The following is a 24468-nucleotide window of genomic DNA, read 5'->3' as shown; positions in this document are numbered from 1 at the left end:
AAATATCTTACAAAATATAATGGAACACATTTACTAGATATGAGCTTATACTCATATATAGTTCCAGAGATGTTGTTTGGGAGCTATTTAGGTAACTGTACCTTCAAATAAAACGTCCTAAATATCTGTGGCTGTTGAAAGGTCCCAGACAGACCCCAAACTATTCCTTCACCACCTCTCGCACTGCATGGCTAGCTCTGAAAATAGACACTGTTCCCAAACGCGGTCCTGAGCTTATAGAGCCGGCAAAGGACTGAACGTGGGTGCATGATTCAGAGAGTGAGAACTTCGGCTACGAGCTTCTGAACAAACGACGGCCTTTCGTTAGGGTTTCACAGCCTCTTGTTTCCTGTTCTTGATTAAGTATTACAATATAACAGTCAGCTTCATGAAGCCATGTCTAAACATGTAAACCTATCTAAGATCTTATTAAGGAAACCACTGCATATGATGTGACTGTAAACTTCTGAACACATCTTTTTTTTTTATAAAACTCTAGAATGATTGGCACCCAAACCTAAAGGGAAGGCTTTTCTGTATTTATATAAGAGTATTATACTCCCCTTGCAGAACACAAATGGTTATTTAGCCAGACATGTGGTTTCCGAGAGCCTGACAAAGCATTGCTCTGCTGTGAAGGCACCAGTGTTTACCTAACATTAAATGGGTGAGTGAAACCAGAAATGAAACGAATTGGGCTAGGTTATAAACCTTTCATTAAGAACTGAATGTGACACCAAGTGCGATCCCGTTTGCACACGGCACGCTCCTGGTTTCAATTCAAACGTGTCTGTCAATCAGTGCATAAACTATGGTATACATCATTTAGAGAAGGGCCTTGGAGATAACATTTATCATTACAGTTTCGTAAACAACCTGTCTCAGACCAGGGCCTTGTTGTTTTAAGTTGACAACAGCATTAAGAATGTACGGATACTGTACGTATGGGAGGTCAGAGTTTACACTTTGTAGACGTATATTGTGGAAATAATTTACACGTTCCACTGACACCACACCCATCAGCCAATCGGTGGCCAGCTCCCTCCAGTGAGCCTGGCTTGAACCTAATTCTCTTTGATGAGTAAAGGCAAGGCTTTGTAACATCCATTCGTCTCAGCCGAGGGGGCCTGAAGTCAAGCTGTCTTGTGTATTTTGACATGCGAGTCGGCCGCAGACAGTAGATAAATCATGTGCCTGCTCAGGTTGGGGGGTATGGAGGAAGGTGGTGGCGGTGGTGGTGGTGTGCGTGTGTGTGTGTGTGTGTGTGTGTGGGGGGGGGGGGGGGCTCTACCATTTTTTCTCTCTGAAACACACAAAGCCTGTTTTCCTTTTCCCTGTGAGCTAGGCTGTGAAGGCCAGAGGAACTAGAGGGGCCATCCCGAAGTGAAAGGATGAATGTGGAGGCTTTGATAGAAGCAAATACTCCCCCCCGCCACACACACACACACACACGCCTCCCATCCCCACACCCCCAGGGTGAATTTCCTGTTTTCCTGCATTTTCTCCTCATCACTTCCCTCTCAGGAAAGCAGTGAAAAGTTGCCTGCCGCATTTCCTTTCCTCATAGTTGTTTAGTCTCTTTCAGGCTGACGATGCACTGCTCTGATCAACAATGCCATCAAAAACCAATGAGCCACTGACCAATGGGCCACAGACCAATGGGCCACTGACCAATGACCAATACCCATTGTATGAGAGGTGGTGATATCTCTCAGTAAATGCTGTCCATTAGAGTTGCTTACACAGCCTTCCAGAGCATTCCTACATTTAGCTGGAGAGAAAACCAGAAGTAACGTCTTTATGGCTTGTGTCTATTTGCCAACACTCGCAACCACACCCATCCAGCGTAGTGCATTGGACAGGGTGGAATCTACATATTGAACGCATCATTTAAACTCCTGGGCTTTTTTTTTGCGTTTTGCAGGGATCTAACCTCCATGGGTTTTGGGCTCGCCAAGGAGCTGCAGTTTACATAAATATTCCATCGGCGTGCGGGCGTGCACGGCGAACAAATTATCTAATGAACGAGACGATAATCACAACCCGTGGTGTTTTCTCAACCCCTTCAAAATGATAAAATCAGCGCTTGTGAAGGGCAAGGAGAGAAAGGAGAGGACACGCTCTGAGAGAGACGCCGCTGGGCCTTGTATTACAGGAAGAGACGCACCACTCCGCCATGACCTAAATAGTGGCCGAGTGAACTTTGCAGCTTTATCCTGTCGTCAGCCATTGACATTTGACCTTCTCTTGTCCGTCTCACCCAAGACTTGTTCTTGCCGTCTGTGAAATGTGTTCATTGGCTCCGTTTCAATTTATCGAGGCTTTCTCTCTTTCTCTCTGTTTGTCTCTCTCTCTCTCTCGCTCTCCCGTACTCTCTCTCTCTCTCACTCTCTCTTGCTCTCTCTTTCTCTCTGTTTGTCTCTCTCTCTCGTTCGCCCTCTCTCCCTTACTCTCTCTTTCTCACTCTCTCCCTCTCTCTTGCTCTCTCTCTCTCTCTTACTCTCTCTCTCTCTCTCTGTTTGTCTCTCACTCTCTCTCTCCCGGTCTCTGTTGGTCTCTCGAGCAGCCCAGCGCCGAGAGCTTTGCAGAGTTGCCTCTGGTGGTTTTCTCACAAGCGCAGTTTTAGTGTTTGTTTGGCCAGGCTTTGATTGAACCTCCACCGCAGCAGCGCCTTCCATGCCAGCACATCAACATTACTTTGACCAGGGGTAAAACTCCAGAACTCTTTTAAACTTTTAAACTGAATTTTTAAACTGAAGGTAACTACAGGGCAGCAGAAGCAGTTGGCATTTGCCTCTCCGTGATGTTAAAGAGATTCTGGGCAAAGGATAAACCGTTCAGAGATAATGGCACATCGGGAAAAATCTCCCGAAATGCATTGCAGTCCTTTCATCTGGGTAGAGTTGAAGGCTCATTTGTTTAAAACCACAACTCTTCGGGTTCTGCTGCAAACGATGACATCCTGAAATATAATAATCCACCCGATAAAATAAAATAGCTTCCAAACAATTCCCACTCATTTTCACTAATTTTCACGAATGACTGCCTGAACAAAAGCCATGCGTATATATGCCATAGAGCAGTCCAACTCACTAAAATGAAAATGGCCTGCTTAAGGATTCACTAAACAAGACCGGATAGGTTATATAGCCTGATCCAAAAATCTCCTATGGAAAAGTTTTGGTCACTGCGCAGAGATGAGGGGTGGGGAACAGCTTTGCACTTTGCTGTTGAAGTGGGACACGTCACTTTTCTTTTTTCCTCTCCTCTTTTCTTTTCTTTTTTTTTGCTCGTACAAAGCCTTGACAAGGCCATCCTCCATCGCCCCAGTCACACAATGTGTGCTGAGAGGAGACGCGACCGGGCTCTGAAATAGCCCCGCGTCCGGAGAGGCAGGCAGGAGGGCAGCTAGGCCACGCAGCAGACCTCCTCTCAGGGCTGTGGAGTCAGCAAAGTCCTCCGCTCCCCCCCGTGGAAAAGAGAGAGAGAGAGAGCAAAAGAAAAAGGGAAAAGAACAAAAAAAAAACGAGACAAAAGAAAGAACAAAAAAAAAGAGAAAGAGACACCAGTCACAAAGTGCTCCTTCCTTTGGACTCAAAGCCAGAGAAACTCTCTTTGATTCTTTGTCACTGAAAGGGAGGATGAAATCTAGAGAGTGGCCATGTGTGTGTGCGTGCACGTGTGTGTGCGTGGGTGTGTGTCTTTATGAAGACCTGTCTTCCTTGTCGTAGACCCTTCCTATTTCCTGTCTCTGGAGTGAGTGTGAAGTGCGGATGCTGTGTGAGCGTGGGTGTTTGAGTCGTCCATGTGTGAAGGTTTGAGTGTGTGACGATGTGTGAATAAACCTGTGTGCGTCTGCACGTAGTATCTGTGTGTTTGAATGTGTATGTGTGTATATTTGTGTATGTGTGTGTGTGTGTGTGTGTCTGTGTGTTTGTGCATGTGTGTGGTTATATGTATATGTGTGAGCATTTGTGTGGGTATGTGTGTATGCCTCTGTGTGAGTGTGTGTGTGTGTGTGTGTGTGTGTGTATGCCTCCGTGTGAGTGAGTGTTTGTATACCTGTGTGTGTGTGTGTGTGTGTGTGTGTGTGTGTGTGTGTGTGTGTGTATGTGTGTGTGTGAGTGTATGTGTATACCTGTATGTATGTGTGTGTGTGTCTGTGTGTGTGTGTGTGTGTGTTTGTCTGTGTGTGCGTGTGTGTGTCTGTTTGTGTCTGTGTGTGCGTGTGTGTGTGTCTGTCTGTGTGTGTGTGTGTGTGTGTGTGTGTGTGTGTGTGTATGTGTGTGTGTGTGTGTGTGTGCATGTAGAGGGGGGGGGGCTGTTGGGGAGTATGAGTTGGTTTCCTCTCCACTGGCTCTGGCCTTGACACTGGCTAAGTCTTCCTGCACCTGAGGCCGGCGAACCCGAGGACAGCGTGTGTCTTCCTCAGGGCCATTCCCTTTTTCGCCTGTCATCACATTCATTCACAAATAATTTCCCTGCGGCAATCTGGAGCCCACACTCTGGAGGCTCTGCTCTGTGGAGGGCACTTAAGCAGGGGAGAAGAGGGAGAACAGAGATAGGGAGGGAGAGAAATAAAGCAATCTAACACCTCCAGCCCGTAGCACTTCATCACAGACGACACTCCAGTGGCTCGCTAGCCCAGAAACAACAAACATCTGTTTTTTTTGCAAGACACTTACCGCTATCAGTCGATGGGTTTGTGACGCTATTGTCGTGCACACTTCCTAAATCATTACCTAATATTCAAGAAAAGGCAAAAGAACTGAATTGTGATAAGCAGGCTGATGGGTCACAGAACACAATAGCTATGGCCAAAGAGGAGATTGGATGCATGGGGATGGTGATGGCGGCGTTGGGGGGGTTCTGGGGGGGTGGAGTATAACTGGCAATTTCCTCAGGCCTTGCCAATTCTCTCTTTCCCATGAACCCTCGCTGACCTCCAGTGACAGGGGCACGCACTATCACTGACCAGGGAAACCCAACACTCGCCACCCCTTACGGCCCTCAGCACTCTTCCCATGATGCACAGAGACGCGTGGGCAGAAAATCAATACGTCTCCCACGAAGCTGAGCCATACATCTCTCCTGAGCCCAACCACGTCGAGCTGTTTGCAGTATATCTGCTGCATCTGCTCCTGAGGGTAAAGGACATCTGTGCTGCTGATCTCCTCAAGCTTGAGGGATGAGATGGAAGGCTGTTCATAGGGCCAGTAAAAGCAGTCTGCGGTGTCGGAACATGGACAGGCATGTCGGTGGGAATTCAGGGGAGTTTGACAGACGAGGCTGAAGCATCTGCTTCACTGTTTGAAAGCTGAGCCTCGATTTCACGCCACGTTCTTCGCATTGCTATTTCATTTCGTGTTTTCGGTTGTGCTTTACATGTTTGGATAACTCCTGGGTCACATTCTATATGCAGGCAAATCTTCGCCTTCCATTTGATCTATAGAAAGGACCTGCACTCCAGGCAAGAGCGTGTGAGAGAGCTGATGTTGTTTTTTCTATCTCCATTTTCATTTTGCTGGGAGCAATAATCACGATGAGCGGTAGTTACTAGCCGGAGAGCCTCTTGACAGCCCCCTTCCCTAAATTCCAAATGAGGCTCATCACCGGAGGCTAGGAGCCACTTATCCTGCTAATATTTCCGGTGGGGTTAGCGACGAGCGATCGGATCACCCTCTGCTGATGCAGAAAGGTGGGGTACGGAGAGGAGGGTGGGGGGGGGGGAGGAGGGGGAGGGGGTGGTGAATTTCCACTCTTCTCTCACTCAGACCATTATCAGATAGAACATGCATTATGTTGTTATGCTTGTTAGATTCTTCAAAAATGTCACTCGCTATCTCTCTCTCTCTCGTATGCTGTTTCACTCTTTCACTCTCTCATTCTTTCCTTCACTCTCTCTCTCATTATTTATATCTCTAACAACCTAATTTTCCCTATCTCTAATTATCCCCTTCACTCTCTCTCTCTCTCTCTCTCTCTCCTTTTCTCGCTCTCTCACAATGTCATTCTCACTATTTCTTATTCTCTCCTTCACTCTCTCCTTCACTCTTTCTCTCTGTCTCAGTTTCGGTCTCTCTCTCTCTTTCTATCCTATGTCAGTAAGACCATGACTGTAGTCTGCAAAACCCTTAAGTGAGCTAATGGCTGTCACACCTCAGGAGAAGGAGAGGCTGCCTCTGAGGTGGATGCTCTGCAGACAGTGACTCACCAGCTCGACAGGAACACAGAGACCAAATCAGCAGGCATCCTTCTGAAGGACAGCAAAGCACATGGGTGTGGAGATTAAAAGATGAACAGCCTTTCGTCCTGTGCATTGGGTCTCCATCAGGGGAGAACAGAGACATCCTCACCAGCTGACATCAAGAGACCCATATTTAATTTCTTTTGAAATGAATGTCTGACTCATGAATACTGCTGTGTGTCGACTTGCTGTCACATTGAGTTTGACTTACATTTCGCAGTGAGGATACATCGTTTTGCAAAGAGAGGAAAAGTAAGTATCCCAGCAGTGGCTGCTTCCAGATGCTAATCACATCGCAGTTTCTGAAAATCACTTTCTGGGCCAGGCACAAAGGCAGCTGCTTGAAGTTGAATCAAAGCAGAAGATGTCCGTGGATCACTCCAGAACATCGGCCGTTTTCAAAGCGATTTCCCTACTCCTAAAGCAAGACGTGTCACACCCAGAGAGACACTGAAAGGCTGGAGGTGCAGCTCCTCCTAAATGTCTGTGGTTGCGTTACATTTAAAAAGAGGTGGGTGGGGGGAGTGGGGGGGGGGGGTGAAGTGAGACAGACAGAGGTGCAAAACATGAGGTCATCTGAGCAGCATCTGGTTTGAATTAGTTCGAGACATCTCGCTCGGACACATGCGCTCCATGTCTTACGGCAGAGGATGGCATGTGTTGAGAGAGACCATCCCTCTATAGGGAGTCTTCCCTGCCGGTGTTATGCTCACCCTAGTTACAACGCCTGAGCAACGGCGATTCCCGTCCCGAAGCCTCTCCGAGCCGCACAAACTGACACCTGCGATGACTGAGTGTCTTGCTCTATCCTTTCGTCATGTTTTCACCTCGTCGTGCGCTGGCCTAGCAGTTGTTCTTCGGACCATTCCCAAAAGAACAGCAGAATTCCTATCCATTCCTATGGGCCTCTGAGGCCGACAGAACAAGATACTCGAGGAGGGCCCGGCACACAGATCTCACCGGTCTCCCAGGAACAGAGCACAATGTCTAAAATCCACCAAGGGGCGTTTGACGTTTTTGTTGGCTTCGCCTAGGCCAATCTTGATTCCAATTGGCTATAAACATCTCCCAGTGACCCCCAGCTGCGAATCTGATTTCAGCCACAGTGGAGTGGGCTTTGGAGGGTGAGAAAAAAATTCCCCCCAGTGAAACCAATAAAGGCCTATCTCTGTGATCTTCCAAATCTGACTCCTGTTACACTCGAGTTTTCCAATGATGGAATTCTGAACAACAGGCAATAGCTCAGCTGGCAAGAGAAGAAATGTTAGTTCTGGAGATGGGAATGAACAGACAAAAAGATACTTGTGCCAGGGGCAGTTTAATACCTAGAGATCATGCAGCTACCACACAGCTGTGCACACATTCAGATATCAGTCTGTGCCATAAATGCCTTAGTGGTGACAGTAAAAGGCAGAAAATGTGCAATTACAAGTAGACCAAAACACTGCATTGGCAGATGACACGATAGGCCCATGTGCCTGTGTGCTAAATATGCCAGCTGATCTTGCGCAAGATTCAGGCCTATTTGCTGCTGTCCAAATGTGCTGACTGGACTAAATTCTTCAAAATGTTTGAGTGAGGTTCTGATGCATTATCGACCAGTGCAGGATTACCAATCTGTATGCTGTCATGAGCGTCCAAGCCATGTGCAACTAACCATTCTGATAAGCAGAGTTTGTTGGGTGTAAATTATCATTTTCCTGTCGAAATGTCTGAACAGATGTTAATTAGGTTTATTGATTTGGGTCACTGAGGTTTACATTAAGACTCCCTCCAGCGCTGAAATGCTCAAAGAAACGGACAAATAGTTCGGTTTTGCAACTGAGTGTGATTAATTAACCTTGTCCTCTGGACCATCAACCTGAGGCCGTGGTCACTGTTCTCTTTTTCTCATTTCTTAAATTGGCTCTTTTTAACCCATGCAAAGAGTAGAATAAAATATTTGAAAAAAATAAACTGATGTTCAGGTGAATTTGGAAAATGATTTCGGAATAGACCCATCCTGAAATAAAACAGACCACCCAAGCTGCCAAAATGGTATGAGAAACCGATCAAGGTTGAGCATAACAGAATCAATGCAACTGGATTAAATTATGAATTAAACGAGCGAAACATTACACTGTGAACTACAGTAGGACAACATGACTCAATACCAACGAACATGCATTACAGGACCACCAGGTCAAGTTTGAGCTGCTGAAAAACCAATCACAGAATCAACGTAAACAGGACTATTGTATCTTGCCAAACGAACATGTCTACGCAGTGCTAAGTTTTTGTATCAATTAGTAGGCTAGTTACAGGCCTCGTCAACAGTGTACATATAATTACAGAAATGTTTATCTATCAGTAATTACGACGAGCTAACCTGAAGAGCATGAATCTGTCAAACTCCAGGTGAAAGTTTTAACCTGAGACGCTGCGTTTTGATAACACGCCTAAGGGAAACTTCCCAGTTCCAGCAGAACTTTCCAGTCCCGCTTTTGCTTTCCACTTCAAACAGTAAACGTTCATTCTTACCTGAGGCATAAGCGATCCCAATCCAAATCCGACAGAAAATCGTAAAGTCTCTCTTCATTTCCAGATTTCCCAGTCCTCGAATGATTCGATTTTTTTTTTTTAAACAAACTCAGTGTTTTGATGGTGTCAAAAACGCAATGAAGAGCGGGAAAGTAGAGGAAAGTAAGTAATTCCGTGCATGGACAACCAGGTGAGCTTCTCTGGAGCGCTTCTATCTCTCTCACTCACTCACTCACTCACTTGCATCAGTCTGGCAATAGAGTATGTGTGAATTGTCACGCTAAAAGAAGTGCGCTTTTCCTGCTGCTAAGATTCATGAGGATCGGAATGGGTCCACAATGATTTCCTTTTCCCTCGCTCGTGACTGCAAAGCGCATCCACCCCTTGCGTTCAGACGCACTGTGGAGTTGCAGGCAACATCCAAAAAGTTCCTCCTAGAGAAAAAAAAAACATCCTTTTTCACTCTGTCTGACTTATGAAAGTGTCAGATCAATGGATGAGTTTCACTCTGTGAGACTTATGAAGGTGTCAGAACAATGGATGAGTTTTCTTCGGACAACTTAATCTAGAAGTAAATGGTTTCACATGCATAGAATTGTCACATACGGATATGTCAAGTTTACATTCACAATGCAAATGTGTCAGATTTACAATAACTTTGACACTTTGGCAAAGTTTATTTTATTCTTGTTGGCCAAAAATGCACCTTCCAGCGTTTGGCGTATTTCCATATGGAGAACCAACAACTTAAATTCTTTCTCTTTCTCTCTTTTTTTTTTGATCTGTTTATATGGTTATAAGTGAATGCATCCAACAAAACAAAATTGACAGCTTTTTTCTCCTCTTGTCCAACCTCTCAGCACAACCACCACGATGCCCAGAAACCCTTTTCTATAGGGACTTCTTAAAACTGTGAATGAGAACCATCTGCGTGCGCATCTCTGCCTGTATGTCCTTGATGAAAAGGCCGTTGTTTCTAATATATATTTAGGAAACAAGCGACCAGTCTGAAACATAATTCTATAAAGAAATACATGTGCAGAACCACATAATAACGTTAAGTCAGCTTTTTGTGTATGTGTGTGGTATGACTGAGGGTGTGAGTTTGTATGTGTGTCTATGTGTGCGTGCATGTGTGTGTTAATGTACATAACCATATATTTATGCACAGTGTGTATGTGGTTGCTTTAAATGTTTATGTGTGTGTGTGTGTGTGTGTGTGTGTGTGTGTGTGTGTGTGTGTCCTTATGTGGAGCTGAAAGCATCAATAATACAAAACATCAGAACCTTAATTAGTCTGCTATTACCATATGTCTGGTACATCAGCTAATCTATCAAATGCTTCTTATTAAGTGTCACAGTTGATACTCATCTCTGAGACATGCTCCAGTTTGTGAGGTTAGAAAGTGCAATCACTTAAAATGGTGCTTTTGCAATAAGAAACATTAAATTGATGTTCATGAATCTTGTCATGGTTGCACAGAGAGAGTAGTCTTGTGTACTCTGTTCAAACCAAACTTTGTAATACCCAACATGGAGCTTCCTCGGGTTCCCTGTGTGGTAGATGAAAGGTTGGAGAAGGAACACAGTGTTGCTCGTTATAACTGTGAGGAATAACAAGTGAAAGTGCATGTTTCAATATTATGTTAAGCTGTGCTTGTTGGTTCTCACCTCAGGGTAGGACCCCTCTCACCCCAAACAAGCCATTGCTGGCTTTGACTGGATACAATTAAAAGTACCTGCTGCTACTAAAAACAAAAACAAGAAACGCTGAGGAAAGAAACGTTTCCTCCTTTTAGACAGTAGAGGAGTAATGGATTTGCACAATACATGTATTATCTGTTGTAATATTAGTAATAACACATACATACGAATCACTTTTAATAATCATTAAATGGGTAAACAGCAACAGCAGCACCACCATGACAACAGCTAACCAACAATATACAATAATATTATTACAATAATAACAACTTGACATAAAAATAAAAAAAACTGATTAATGATAGCAGTAACAGTAAAATTATGCACATTAGTGCCCATCCAAAAAGGCCCCATCTCCCAGAGGCTTTTCCTCAAGGGACTGAGCTCAAGGTCCAGTCCTTGAAGCGCCATGTGTGACTCCATCAGCCCCTTCCTGTTCTGTGGCCGCCGTCGTTCACCATCATCGGAAGGATGTGTCACAGGTCAGTTGCTCGCCTCGAAGCCTGCCAAAGGGCCGCCTTTACCCCCTGCCGAGCCCGCAAGGCGTTTTCTTTTACAGTCCACATAGCAGGCCCTGGAGTGGATCGGCTTACTGCAGGGTAGTCTGGCTGGTAATGTGCATCGTCTGTGTGGAGATGCCGGGGAGCACAGCCGAAGAATGAAAGAATAACAGGGGAAAATAAATAAACAGGACATTTCATTTTTGCTCCACTATTTTTGTTGCTACGGACACGACTCGACGTGTTCCGTGTCGTGTTTCGCCGTCGGAATGGTAATAGGTCCGGGTGGGTGTGGGGGGTATGTGTAATACTGCTGATTTAAATAATGGTTTTCCTCCTCCGTGTTGTTTTAAAATGTTTAAAAAAATCTAACCCTGGGGAGGACGGCGCTGGTTCCTGTTCCAGCGGCAGTGACAGCGGCCAAACCACATCCTGTCCACCGAGGTCCCCAGGAGGACAGTAAAAGGGGTCGGGGGCATCGGCGCTGTCCTTCTGTTTGCCTGACCCCTTTGCAGGGAAGGGGGAGGAAGTAGGATGTTGGTGCACTTGTCTGTTTTTATAGATAACAGGAGTCTCATCCTCACACCCTTTAGATCCAGGACTCCTCTCCAGGTGTCCCACCCCCTACAACACCCCCCCCCCCATCAACTTCCCATAGTACTCTGCAATCTGCCTGCCTCTTCTTTGAAAAGCGTATGGCATTCCTCATAGCACGACAGAATGAATGGGTTTGAATGGGAATGAGTTTATATCATCATCATAACTGACAGTATATGCAGAAGTGAATGTCAGCTTAGCGTATGTGGAAGTATGACGCATGTGCCCTGTGATGTGCTACAGCAGGTTTTGCATCGATGGCAGGGAATACTGTGGTTGTCTGGGCTACCGACGTGCATCCTCGGCAATGCGGTGCAGGACCGGTTGTTTTGGCGGAAAGCTGAGCACCGGTGTAAACACATGACAAGTTCCTGTCATTTCGCTGGGGCCTGACACAGTGCAGTGAACCACAAATGCCTCAGAATCCCCCCCCTGCACCCACAGCATGATACATGGAATAACAGAACTAACCACATGCTGAATGTGAACTGACTCTGGCTTTATTGTAGGTGTTCATTTCAAACAAAATTACAAAAAGAGATACCACTGGCTGGAGAAAAGAAAATACAAATTCGCGCTTGTGTATTTCCAAATAAAATCATTCATTTTACAGCTTATCAAGTGAACACTTGGTTTCCATCCATTTCCATCCTCCAACATGTGACTTCATTCCCTCTGAAGTGATTTGTGGAGTTCAAAGGTGCTTAATACAAAATGACAATACAGCGTAACAATTAGACCAGATTTAACAGATATGAACAAAGAACAAAAACCCAAAGCAGCAGTTTTCTCTCTCTTTCTCACACTCACACATTCCTAAAACACACTCTCTCCCATCACGTGACTTTTTAAGGCACCAGAGCATGACCTTCCTAAGCTTTGATCAATGCAGAAACAAGTGTGTGCAGCTACGGTATAGGGATTGTATACAGTACTGGGAAACAGTACAGTACGGAAGGCTGAATTGTCTCTCTTCTGAGGGCCTGTGTGAGCGACTCCCTCACAGAAACTCCACTGGGAGATGGACGAAGCGCATGGGCTGTGTCCGCTGGCCCGGATCAGTGACGCACGTGCTCACGAACGGCAACGCCTTCCCCCTGGGTCCGTCGCAGAACGAGGTCAGCAGGGTCATGTCGTCCGCGTCGTAGAAGGACACCCGGCGCTCCTCGAAGTCCAGGAACACGCCGACGCGCCGCGGGTGCGCCACCAGCCGCAGCGGCGTCCACGGCTGCGTCCCCGCGGAGTACTGGTTCCCGCAGCGCAGCCGCAGGGTCCAGTAGCCGTTTTCCGGGCAGAGCTTGACCCGGGCCTGCCGGTCCACGGCCTCCAGGGCCACCCCCAGGTCCCACTTGGGCTTGGTGCCCACCGCCACCTCCCAGTAGTGCCGGCCGGACGCGAAGCCCTGGGCCCCCAGGACGTTGACGCACTGGACGAAGCGCTTGGGGAGGCGCGGGTACGGCTGCATCTCCTGCAGCTCCACCACTGAGGTCCTGTCCCGCGATAGGATGAGGCTAGGGTGGGCCGTGTCCTCATCGAAGGTCACCGGGGCTGGGCCTTAAAAGAGAGAGGAAGGGGCGTTGAGAGACGGTTGCTGATCAATATGTATGCAGTATGTGTGTGCGGTTGTGGGGGGTGCGTGTCCTGTGCCAGAGAATTCCTTCAATATATGCATTACTCTGGTTGTCATGAAAAACAGGTGCCCCCATATAACTCTGTGGCTCGTTGAAATTCCACAACTTTATTTTCTCAAGGGAGAAAAGATATCTTACAGATGTCTGAATACATAAATTAAAATGGTGGATCAACTTCTTATTGCTTTCAATGACTCTTTACCACTGTGAAAAGGAAAGTTATGTTGTGTTTTGAAAAGAGAAAACCATTACCTGGCTTCAGGACCTGGAACATCTTTCTCCAGGTGGCGTACTGAATCGGAGCCACATATTTGCTGCTGAAAACATTACAGTCAAAATCTTGTCCTTCACCGAGTTGTAGTGATGATCTGGAGTGACGGAAGAAAAAAAACCCTTTCATTATTTATGTGAATTTGAGATGAAAGTAACTGTGAACTAAAACCCTTCCTCGAAATGCAAAGATATTCTTGCTCATCTCTGGAGTTTGTGTACAAAAATATCTGAAGCTGAGGAAAAGAAAAACAACACAGGGTTGTTTTCCTATTTCTTTTTCAGCCTAGTGCGGCTGGTGTGTTGCTTTGCTGCTGAAAGCTGCTAGGGCTTTGGTATTCAGGGGAGATAGCAGAAAGACATGTCTTGATGACGGATAGGCCCGGCATGCCGATACAGTCATAAGGTGCTTGGCGCCGCGCCGGTTTTCATTAAACTTCTGGCACCATGACGACCTGTTCCTCTTTCCCTGGGGGGTCCACCACCCCACCACCCCCGCCTCCCGTCAATTAGGAAACTAATTCAGCTCAGCGAATTTGGCAGTGCAAAACACCCATCTTCTGTGTGCAAAATATTCATCTTCTGTAGCATTTGGGGTGTTTGTGGTACCCATGCGAGGTTACAGATTCGCATATACTCACCTTGAATTCAAATCTGGGAGCTGGATGGAATAACGGAGAAAAAGAAAAAAAGAGAAAGAGAGAAAGAGCAAACAATGAGGCAGGCAGAGATGGGAGCCGGGAGGCAGGCATAGATGGAGAAAGGGAGAGATAAAAAGAGAGAGAGAAGAGGGTTACTGACATGAAGAGTTGGATTCATCAATTCCATAACAATCTACTGACATGTGGACCATGGTTAAAAAAGCTCAGTCCATTTCCTAGATAAGGTTGTGACTGAAAAGACTTCTGCTGTGTGTATTAAAGAGATTAATTCAGACCCCCAGAATGCTTTGATATTCAAATAAGATTCACTTTCTCCACAACTTTCCTATTAGCAGGCTCATCATTGACAGAACACGTCCATCTGCTAATGAGAGTGCTGCAGTGGCTGACATCTAATATGCTCACACTACACACAGCCAGGACAGAATTACTTCTGATTCGAAGATGATTAGGAAAAAAATGGATGGAGAGGATGAGCTGCTACCTATATTTACATTTTCTCATTTTCTTTTGATCAGGCTTTGTTATTTATATATATATTTATTAATCTTGCGCCAGACAATATGGCACATGCTATATAATGTTATTACCGGTGAGTAGCCCACGGCAAACACCTTGTTCAAACATGACTCATGCTAATGGGTCTGGAGCTGCCAACCCAGCAGCACATTCTAAGGGATTTAGCCAATCAGCCCCTTACATGTGCACCTGAGACTATGGATCTATGGGCTTGAAAAAGTATTTTTGTTTCACTATGTTCCTGTAAGCTGTCATCACTAACTGATGATACAGTGCCTTATTAGTATTATAAGTCACGGCTGTGATTTAGCAAGCTGTCATCTCGTCTGAAGAAGCGAACAAGCAGGGCCCTGTGGAACAGAAGTCTGAGTAGTGATCACCTCCACGAGGACGCTGGTGTCCATGGTGTCCGCGGCCTGCTGCAGGGCGCCCACGGCCCGCTCCACCTCCCTCACGGCGCCCTTGAGGACCTCCAGGTGGCGCTGCAGTACCTGCTCCCACTCCTCCTGCTCCCTCCGGAGCTGCTCCAGCAGCGACGCCTCCTCCTCCTGCAGGAAGCTGTGTAGCGCGTAGAAGTCGGCCCGGATTCGCTCCTGCAGCTCGGCACCCACTTTCTGCCGGGGGGGGGGGGGGAGAGAGAGAAACAGGAGGAGATGAGCACGTCTGAGGCTGTGCACATCTGAACGCACAATTGGGCTTTTTTCCACATCATTAAGACAAAAACACTTTGACTGGGATTCTGAAAATCAGTGGATGGGAAGCACACTCACACTTCTCAACTTCTGGACGGATGACAGGCTTATGGCAATTATACAATACTTAGTTCCGGTCAAACAATTTATTCATTTTTGATTGTACAAGAGGCATTCCATGAGTGGGGATATTCTGTCACAACCCCACTCTGATTTGTCAACGCTAGTATTTCACTCTGCGTTTAATATACTTTAACAGTTACATTTTATGATGTCAACATTCCATTCATTCAAAGCGAGAGCAGAATGGCAGGCCGCCGTGCGTAATTTATTTGCACTCATTTCAAAAGACTACTCCTCCCACTGCAAAAAGTAAATGCCGATAATGCCCTCAAAATTTCCTTTCATAAAGAAGCATAAGGACATTGCCCCCTCTGACCCCTGAATTCCTTTCCATATCAATACATTTGACAAATGAGATGACCTTTCCGTCACAGGTTGCCCTCCAGATTGAAGAATACACTGGGAGGCTGCAATACTCTCCTATACTGATACATTTGAAGATCTCACATTCCACATACAGTGGGGAAAATAAGTATTTGAACCCCTGCCGATTTCGCAAGTTTGGCCACTTGCAAAGAAATGTGTGATCTATAATTGTAATAGTAGGTGTATTTTAACAGTGAGAAACAGAATATCAACAAAAAAATCCAGAAAACTGCATTTTATAACATTTATGACTTAATTTGCATTTGATGCAGAAAATAAGTATTTGAACCCCTAGCAAAATATGACTTAGTACTGTGTGGAATAACCCTTGTTGGCAAGCACAGACGTCAGATTTTTCTTGTAGTTGGTCACCAGGTCTACACACATCTCAGGAGGGATTTTGGTCCACTGCTCTTTGCAGATCCTCTCCAAATCCTTAAGGTTGCGTTTTCAATGGGAAGGAATGAGGGAATGAGGTTCAAGCCCCATATTCCACGTTACATGGCCCCATCCATAGTCCCCTCGATGCAGTGGAGTCGTCCTGTACCCTTGGCAGAGAAACAGCCCCAAAGCATAATGTTTCCACCTCCATGCTTGATGGTGGGGATGGTGTTCTTGGGGTCATATTCAGCATTCTTCCCCCTCCAAATGCGGCAAGTCGAGTTGATGCCAAAGAGCTTGATTTTGGTCTCATCTGACCACATCCTGTCTCCCAATCCTCCTTAGAATCATTCAAGTGTTCATTGGCAAACTTCAGACGGCCCTGTACATGTGCTTCCTTGAGCAGGGGGACCTTGCGAGTGCTGCAGTATTTCAAACCATCACGGCGTAGTGTGTTGCCAATGGTTTTCTTGGTGACTGTGGTCCCAGCTGCCTTGAGATCATTCACAAGCTCCCCATGTAGTTCTGGGGTTATTCTGCACCTTTCGGATGATCACCGATACCGCACGAGGGGATATCTTGCATGGAGCCCCAGACCTAAGGCGATTGACAGTTGTTTGGTGTTGCTCCCATTTACGAATAATCGCACCAATAGTTGTCTGCTTCTCACCAAGCTGCTTGTGCTAGCCCGCCCATGTTTGCGCTCAGTATCTTGCTCATGGTATTAAATTAGCAAAAAGATTTAGCCAAGTTATTAAATTAGCTTCAATTCATGCGTAGACAGACTTTGCTTGTTCTGCATTCTATACAGAAGTACTGCAGATTTACATCATTAAAATACTGGAAAGTTGAATATATAGACCTGTTCCTGGCACAGGAATACAGACCATTCCCCTCTATGGTATTTCCACATGGCATATAGATAGGATCATATGCCCATGTTTAGTTTGCACAAGTCTCTGCACTGGCCTCAGAATGACTCGTTGGGCCCAAATTAACGTAAAAATAACAAGAGGTTAGTTAACGTCATAGGTGGCCAAACCACAATCCCTACATTTAGGGTTATTCTTCTGGGGGGCTCTGGTTGTCTGGAAAGTGTCTCTATGACAAGGTTTTTTAAGTGAGGCATTACACAAATAAAATAGAATTTCATTGAATTTGGTTGACTTTTACATAAATCCTATAGGAACAATGAAGGCTGACCACCAGGGATACATTACACTCCTGTTTCCAGCACACACACACACACTGATTCACACACACACACACACACACACACACACACACACACACACACACACACACACACACACACACACACACACACACACACACACACACACACACACACACACACACACACACACACCATAACCAACCTTTAGTGCGTCAACCTTCTCTTTGTCTTTGCGGATCATGCTGATGTAGTCCTCCCTTTTCGAGCGTTGGGACTCCAGAGTCTCTTTGAGTTGTTTCTGGAACAGAGCAATGTGATTTTTTTTTTTAACAATACATTTACCAAACTTACATAAGAAAAAAATAAAATGGATTTATGGATATCCCTGTCAGACAAATGCAAAATTGCAGCTATAGAATCTGCTTTTTTAACACCCTAAAATAAACTGTAATAAATTCAAACCATTGGTGCCTTGTTTTCCAGATATTTCTAGCCCTACGTCAACACAATTTCTAGGTGATATTTCAAGGTGAATAAATTCACTTGCTCTAAGCAGGATTTTGCTTGTAATGAATAGCCTAGGTTGGAGGCTGATATGTTATTCTGATTAGTGAAGCAGTCTAGGCAGACTATAAAATCTGTTTGAGTTAAGGTTTGGTATTATTTTTCAATCCAAGAGATTCCCCTAAAGTCTTTAGATACAGCTATACTGTAGTGTGATTCACCAAAGTCCTTATAAGGCTGAGCCTATGCAGTGGACTCAACTGGCCTAAACAGCCGATCCCAGTAGGCAAACATTACACTGCTTTGAAACTTAAAAACTTTACAATTGTATTAAAGTCTCTGTGAGCATTACAATCACGTTTACCGTGACAATTCAACACTCAAAACCATACTTTATATTTTAAAGAAGTTATTGACTGGTGGAGTCTTTGAGTTTGATGACAGCCACTAATCTCATCAGTGCAGAATCGATTACGCTAAAATTGGCCTTCTTCACCACTGATGTGGATTATAGAGTCATCGGAGATTTACTGCAACAGTGATCAGAAAACAGTGGGGAAAGGGGTGCTGTGTTGTATTGTGGTTTGCGAAAACCCTTGGCTATGACTCGTGGTGAAACGTGATTCACTTCTGCATATCGAAGGCCCTCCTCTCACTCCCTCCTACCGGGCTTATCAGGTTACTTTTTATTCAGTTAAACAGATAAGGCATAGGCAAAGGTCTTAATGCTACATAATAATGTAGATGTGTAGGTTTAATTCTGGTTTGAATCAATAAATGCATTGAGGGAGTCTTTTCCAAAAAAGGCTAATTTAGTCTGCCAACATTAGTGGGAGTAACATATTGATTTCATCCTGGAATCCATAATAGAGCCCACTGAAACGTTATTACAATGTATAGAGTGGCAATTTATAGTAGGTCACATTGTCTCTTGAGGGACATTAATATTTACCTCAACATTCTTGACATAACCGTCCGAAGAGCTGGCCCTTACTTTATCCACAAGGCCCGCAACTAAATAGTTAGTTTGAAACTGTCGAGAGGGGAACTCCTGGCGACACTGTGGACACGGAACGGGTCCCCGGATATTTTTCCAGTAGGTTGAGATGCAGCGCTTGCAGAAGTGGTGCATACAACCGAGCATCACCGGGTCTCTGAAGAGGTCGCAGCATATGGCACAAGTGAGGTCTTCTCTCAGATTCATCACTCTCTTGTTGGACGCCATGGCTTCTTTGTGTCCTTTAGTTTCACTTACACTTCACACCCAAGTCTGTCGCAAGAGTCACAAGAACATAACACATCACGTGTCAGGGCTTAGCAAGGGTCGCTTGACCACTCAACATAGTTTTCTCAGCATTGTTATCAGACGGTCACAAGAGACTTCATTAGAAGGCACATCAGAAAACGACGGGAATGTGTTTCTTATAATTAGGCTAGTTGGCGCGTCTGCTAAGTTACACTCTCCTTTTACTGTGATGAGAAAAACATTGTTGGGACATTTGTTGCGATATCAGTTACAAACAATTTAACATAACCCCTCAGAGTAGTTTTACAGAATGGCAATAAGTCAATAACTATCTGATTTGGACATCAAATGCCTTGCTTCGGTAGCAGTGGCCACTGCTGCCCACCTACATGAAAACATGTAAAGCTAACGCTGCCTCTTCTGTTTGTAAACATTCGCCCAGGCGGCTGGTTAGCTAGTTAGCTAGCCAGCTAGTATGTGCTAGCTCAGCAAACGCTGTTTGAAGCACCTAATATCTGACGACTATCGTTACAGACAAAACAAACATGCATAGTTATGCTACAAACCTGTGAATTGTCTGACTGCAAAACTGTTCGATGAGAAACGCTTTTTATCCGGTGGGCCACTATCCCATCAAGGTGCATTCACATGTTTGCTACATCGCGGGAGGAATCCGGACAGTACACTTTCGCTGATTGGCTCGGATTATGTAACTTGCTCAGTACCCTACAGTTAACAGAACACTCTGTTCTATTGAGTGTTGACATAAGACATAGGCGACGGAGTGGCTCGGTACATTCAACAGTTGTAGACAATGGAATAGTCTGACATATGTGAATATTAAATATGATCATTTGTTAATTTTTAATTTAGTCATATTCGAAGCCGTTGACCAACATAGGCCATTTAGCTTTAAGTTGAAATCAAAGACGCTGTAGGTCTGAGCACGTGCTATTCGATTTTTTTATGTAATGTATTGGCTTTATTTTATAAGGGTCAATAGTCCTCAGTTCAAATGTAGGCTATGCCCTTTCAATCTGAGCTCAGACAGGACCTTACCATGTTTAATGATTCTTGTACATATGTTCTGAAAGGAATTATTTCTATATCCCAAATGTATCGGAGACTCAGTCAGATTGTGATGAAAAACCAAGTCCAGGTTTATTCTTTCAATGGTGCGCACCAGAGGAGGAAGAGAGAACCAGATTTCACTGAGTGTGTTAACCTAAGACCACATTTACACATAGCCGGGTATTTACAGAAACGAATATTTCTGCCCCTCCGTTTTCAAAAAAGTTCTATGGAGGGATGCAGTAACTCCGAAAGAGACAGTATGTTGTTATATTTTGGTCTCTTATTCTTAAGTGATGGTAGTAGCGGCAATGCTTTGTTTGGTAGCAGTCATTTAGTAGGCTATAGCACACCCACACACATGAATATGATGGGACAACAAGAGAGCTGGTCTTGACTTCAATGACACTTACACCAACAGTGGACAGATTACCTAAAACTAACACAGGGAACTAACACAGGTCTTAAACACACAGATGAAATAATAAACAGTCACATATGCCAACATCAGCCAAAAAAGGGAGACATGGACCGCATTATTCTAGAACAGAACACTATAAATTACAGAATAATCTTTTGCTCACACAGCATGCTGGGAGATACCCACAGTCCCCCCCTTGTCTCCAGCAACCCATGCACCCAAAAGCTGCTGGGGACAAGCCAATGCTGTTGCTGGGTCCGCCCTTCAAGGCTGTCTCGATTGGTGAAGCTGAACCACCGGAGCAGCAGGCCCTGGGCTCGGTCGGAGAGGTGATAACGGTTTGGAAGGCTGGCAGCGGTGCCATGGCAGACCCACTAGCTGGCGGTAGCGGTGCCATGACAGACCCACTAGCTGGGTGCAGCGACGCAACAGACCCTCTGATTGGAGAACCTGCTGGCTGTCAGTGGGAGCGTGGAGAACCCTCAGGTTTGCGGGCAGCAAAATGCAGCACCTCTGGCTACCTCGTTTCACCTGCTCCGCCTTGGCCTGGGATGCTGCCAAGGTCCCTGGTGTGCTCAGTCGGTTGTGGTCTCAGAGCCTCCGGATGAAGGCTTGGATGTCGAGCTCTTCTTGTGTTGTGGTGCCGAAAGTGGTGTATCCGGACAGCCCAAGGTCAGCGGCAACGGTATCCAGGCTCCCCCAACCCCACACACACACAGCTGCGGCGGCCAACCAGCTTGTCACTAGCATCATCCGTGAAGATCTGTCTGCTGACCTGCCGGTGCAGAGTTGATTACTGTCCAGCTGGCCAAGTTCTGCTGGCTGGAGGTAGGTGCAGAGGACCTTGCTGTCGTAACAGGGCAGCTACATCGCTCCCTGGGGAGAAGTCGTCTTGGTGGCTGGCAACGCTGTGCTCCCTCTGCGGCCCAGACTGGGAACGCTGACTCTGTCATTGGCGGTCTCCTTGGGAGCCTGTACCCCCTCCTGCTGCAGCTGTACGATGAGCTCCTCCTGCTGTAGCTGGTCGATTGGAGTTAGAATAGCTTCTAGTTCCCAAATAAATGTCACACGATTCACAAATAAATGTCACACGATTCACAAATGTATTCGTGATTCACAAATAAATGTCACGCGATTCACAAATGTAAATGCTTTTACATTTATTTACAGACTGATGAACGTGCAACTATTCGCCATTTGTGAACATCCCTGCATTTGCTTGATTCACAACTACTTTTGTTTCAAAAAGGACATTTTCTGCAGCCTATCCAATGTCCAAATGTAAATTTGACGGTATCTTCTGCATTTTATTCATGCGCCCTCTCTCTCTCTCTCTCTCTCTCTCTCTCTCTCTCTCTCTCTCTTTGTCTCTTTCGATGAGCCAGGGCCAACTTTGAATGGTGTGTTTACAAACATCAACCAACAAATCCTACTCATTCTGCCTTTAAGGAACCTTACCTAGTCTCTTGTGGCTGGCTGAAGTGGATTTAGAGTAGGCAGTGAAATTTGGGCACAACGATAAAAAGAACGGCTCTCAAGTATGACTCGGTTCTCTTTTGTTCCTACTATAGAGCCATTAAAAAGAATCGGCTCATTCGCGACTGTAACATCATTAATGTTGGATGTACACATAAACGTTACATTGTGTTGAAAGTCACAGATGGAAGGAAAAAAAAACACTTGGAATCCGATCAAATAGGATTTGAATAGTATTTCAAACGGATTTATAAGAATTGGACCTTTTGTCCATTCAGAAATATGATCGGATACATGATTTTGACTGACCGTCTGAATATATCTCTTCCCTGCAAGTAAGTAACATTAGGCTAACTTACTTAAAGACAGAAGGCAATTCCCTGCACTAACCAGAGAGCTATTGTTCATAATAGGACTACCTTATTGGTTGGCCAGGAGTTGCCTACAATGGCAAAAATGGTATTGAATTAAACAAGATCTATCAGCTGCTCAGCATGGTTTTGTAGAATGCAAACGCTTTATTTAATTTTGAATAATAGCTTACATACCTCCTGAGCCTTAATATTCATATACCCTATTGTCGAAACTGAACAGCCTGCTTCAGCAATTCACTCACGGTATTCTCAAATCAGTGGCTCATTTCTTGTCCTCCAGGTTTTATTGATGTGAACTGTACATAATGACTCCCTGCGCAGGTGCCAACACAGCAGCGTCAGCCAGATTACCATTCCTAGGTTTCTACCCGTAGAATGAAAAATAGAGTTTACAGGGAATGGGTTGTCCAGAGGAACCTGTGCAGGCAAGCAGGTCTGTGGTCATATTTTGCAGACGTGTTTATAGTCTAGAATCCTACCAAACATATTACTCGAGAGTAATGAGATTCAAATGAAGTTAGAATCCAGTCATTAATTGTGTAATTAAGTTGAATGACTGTTGTGACACAGACTACCTATGGGGACACAATGTCTGTTGATATTTTTGTTTAAAATAATAGGAGCATGGTGCCGGAAAAATAATGCTGTCCTGTCAGTAATTATCTGATGATAGCGATGATGAGTCATTATGGATAATTGTGGAAATGATGGTGAAGATGATTGTGATGGGTCATGATGACGAGGATGGAAACAAAACCTCCAAACACAGACAGAAAAGAGGAAGAAATAATGCTGGTGAAGATGATGATGGTCAAGATAAATAGAATAAAAAAGAATCAGAACCAGAGAGTGTCATTGAAAAATTAATGTCCTTATAAGTCAGACAGTTATCCTACATCATGAATTCATGCCTTCCGGACAAATACTGTCCTCAGCACAACACACCTGTGCCACAGTAGAGATTCAGAATAGCAGTCAAGCAGAAACCTCTACTGTGTGCATCGCCTCAGCATGGGAGACGTGATATTTGATCCTCAGGTTCCCTGTTGGTTTGTTTCAGCTATCATCTGTGGCACCAGCTATATATATAGAGAGATAGAGAGTTAGATAGATAGTCATTAACTGATTGATTGATTCAGACCACCATATGCCTTCTGCCTTAGGTGCAATGGCAGGCTTTGTGTGCTTACCTTAATGGCAGCTTGGCTACTGAGGTACTAAGGCGTTCTATGTGCTGAGCTAAATACAACAACCCTAAGGCAGAAAACAGCTTTCTTTTTGTGTTTCCTATTAAAGATGGTGAAATCATTGGGGCAAACAGGCACACAGATCAGACCAAAGCAGATTTGTTCTGCCCTGCTGCAAATTCACTTTGCTGTAGTCTAATTTGGTGTAACTGTAAGCTGACAGCTCCAGTCACCAGAAAATGGTTGTGTGAGATAGAGGCATAACCACTGCTTTGAAGTAAACAGTTTATCTGACATAAAATCAGCCATTTATGGCTTAACATTGGGCTGGCTGAACCTCAGGTCATATAAAAATTAGATTTCTTTCTTGATATTGTCATTTTAGTCATAAAGAGGGAAATTCAGTTTTTTTGTTTGTTTCATCTTCCTTTGAAGAAAAGAAAAATGGACCATCTCAGCAATTTATATCGCCTTAGCTGTTCTGGTTTATTCCAATAACCTTATGGTCAATAAATTACAAGGATGATCTATCCATAGGTGGGCTACATATATTGTAGTTTGTGCTATAGTCTATCTGTAGTTGTGTGTGTTGTTTCTCCATATGAGTGTGCACCTGGTTATTGCGTAATTTGCTTTTAGAAAAACTTTGCACATTCAACATTGTGTTCTTTTCACATTCGATAATGTTTACAGCCTTGAAATGAAATTATTCACCCCCTTCCCCTGAGTTATTTTGCTCCTTTAATTGGCATCCTTTTAAGAGTGAATAATGGTGGTTTGGGGGGGGGGGTTGAGGGAGG

At 44.9% G+C, this 24468-nt stretch overlaps 2 protein-coding genes across 3 annotated transcripts in view; both read right to left on the bottom strand.

The window, feature by feature from the left end:
• The window catches only part of flt4 (fms related receptor tyrosine kinase 4), a 51021-nt gene extending 41789 nt beyond the window's left edge, over window positions 1-9232 (bottom strand). For both annotated transcript variants that reach the window (XM_031586802.1, XM_031586803.1), the window contains exon 1: window positions 8768-9232. In XM_031586802.1, coding sequence (XP_031442662.1) covers window positions 8768-8825 — 58 coding nt within the window. In that variant the 5' untranslated portion in view covers window positions 8826-9232. The remainder of the gene's footprint in view (window positions 1-8767) is intronic.
• Window positions 9233-12046: 2814 nt separating this feature from the next.
• Window positions 12047-19861, bottom strand: trim105 (tripartite motif containing 105). Its single transcript, XM_012834448.3, has 7 exons — window positions 19706-19861; window positions 18846-19163; window positions 17592-17687; window positions 15031-15264; window positions 14111-14130; window positions 13452-13567; window positions 12047-13122 (listed from the first exon to the last, which is right to left on the bottom strand). The coding sequence occupies exons 2-7, from the start codon at window positions 19116-19118 to the stop codon at window positions 12569-12571; spliced, it is 1293 nt and encodes a 430-aa protein (XP_012689902.1). The 5' UTR covers window positions 19119-19163; window positions 19706-19861; the 3' UTR covers window positions 12047-12568.
• Between the last annotated feature and the right edge of the window lie 4607 nt (window positions 19862-24468).

This window comes from Clupea harengus, chromosome 20 (genome assembly GCF_900700415.2).
Source record: "Clupea harengus chromosome 20, Ch_v2.0.2, whole genome shotgun sequence".
Lineage (NCBI taxonomy): Eukaryota > Metazoa > Chordata > Actinopteri > Clupeiformes > Clupeidae > Clupea > Clupea harengus.
This window is presented reverse-complemented; position numbering and strand designations above follow the sequence as displayed.

Coding starts and splice junctions, on each gene's coding strand:
- trim105 (XM_012834448.3), bottom strand. CDS start 19,118: ATGGCGTCCAACAAGAGAGTGATGAATCTGAGAGAAGACCTCACTTGT. Junction 15,265..17,591: donor AGAAGGTTGACGCACTAAAG/GTTGGTTATGGT, acceptor CCCCCCCGGCAG/AAAGTGGGTGCCGAGCTGCA. Junction 13,123..13,451: donor GTTCCAGGTCCTGAAGCCAG/GTAATGGTTTTC, acceptor CTCTCTTTTAAG/GCCCAGCCCCGGTGACCTTC.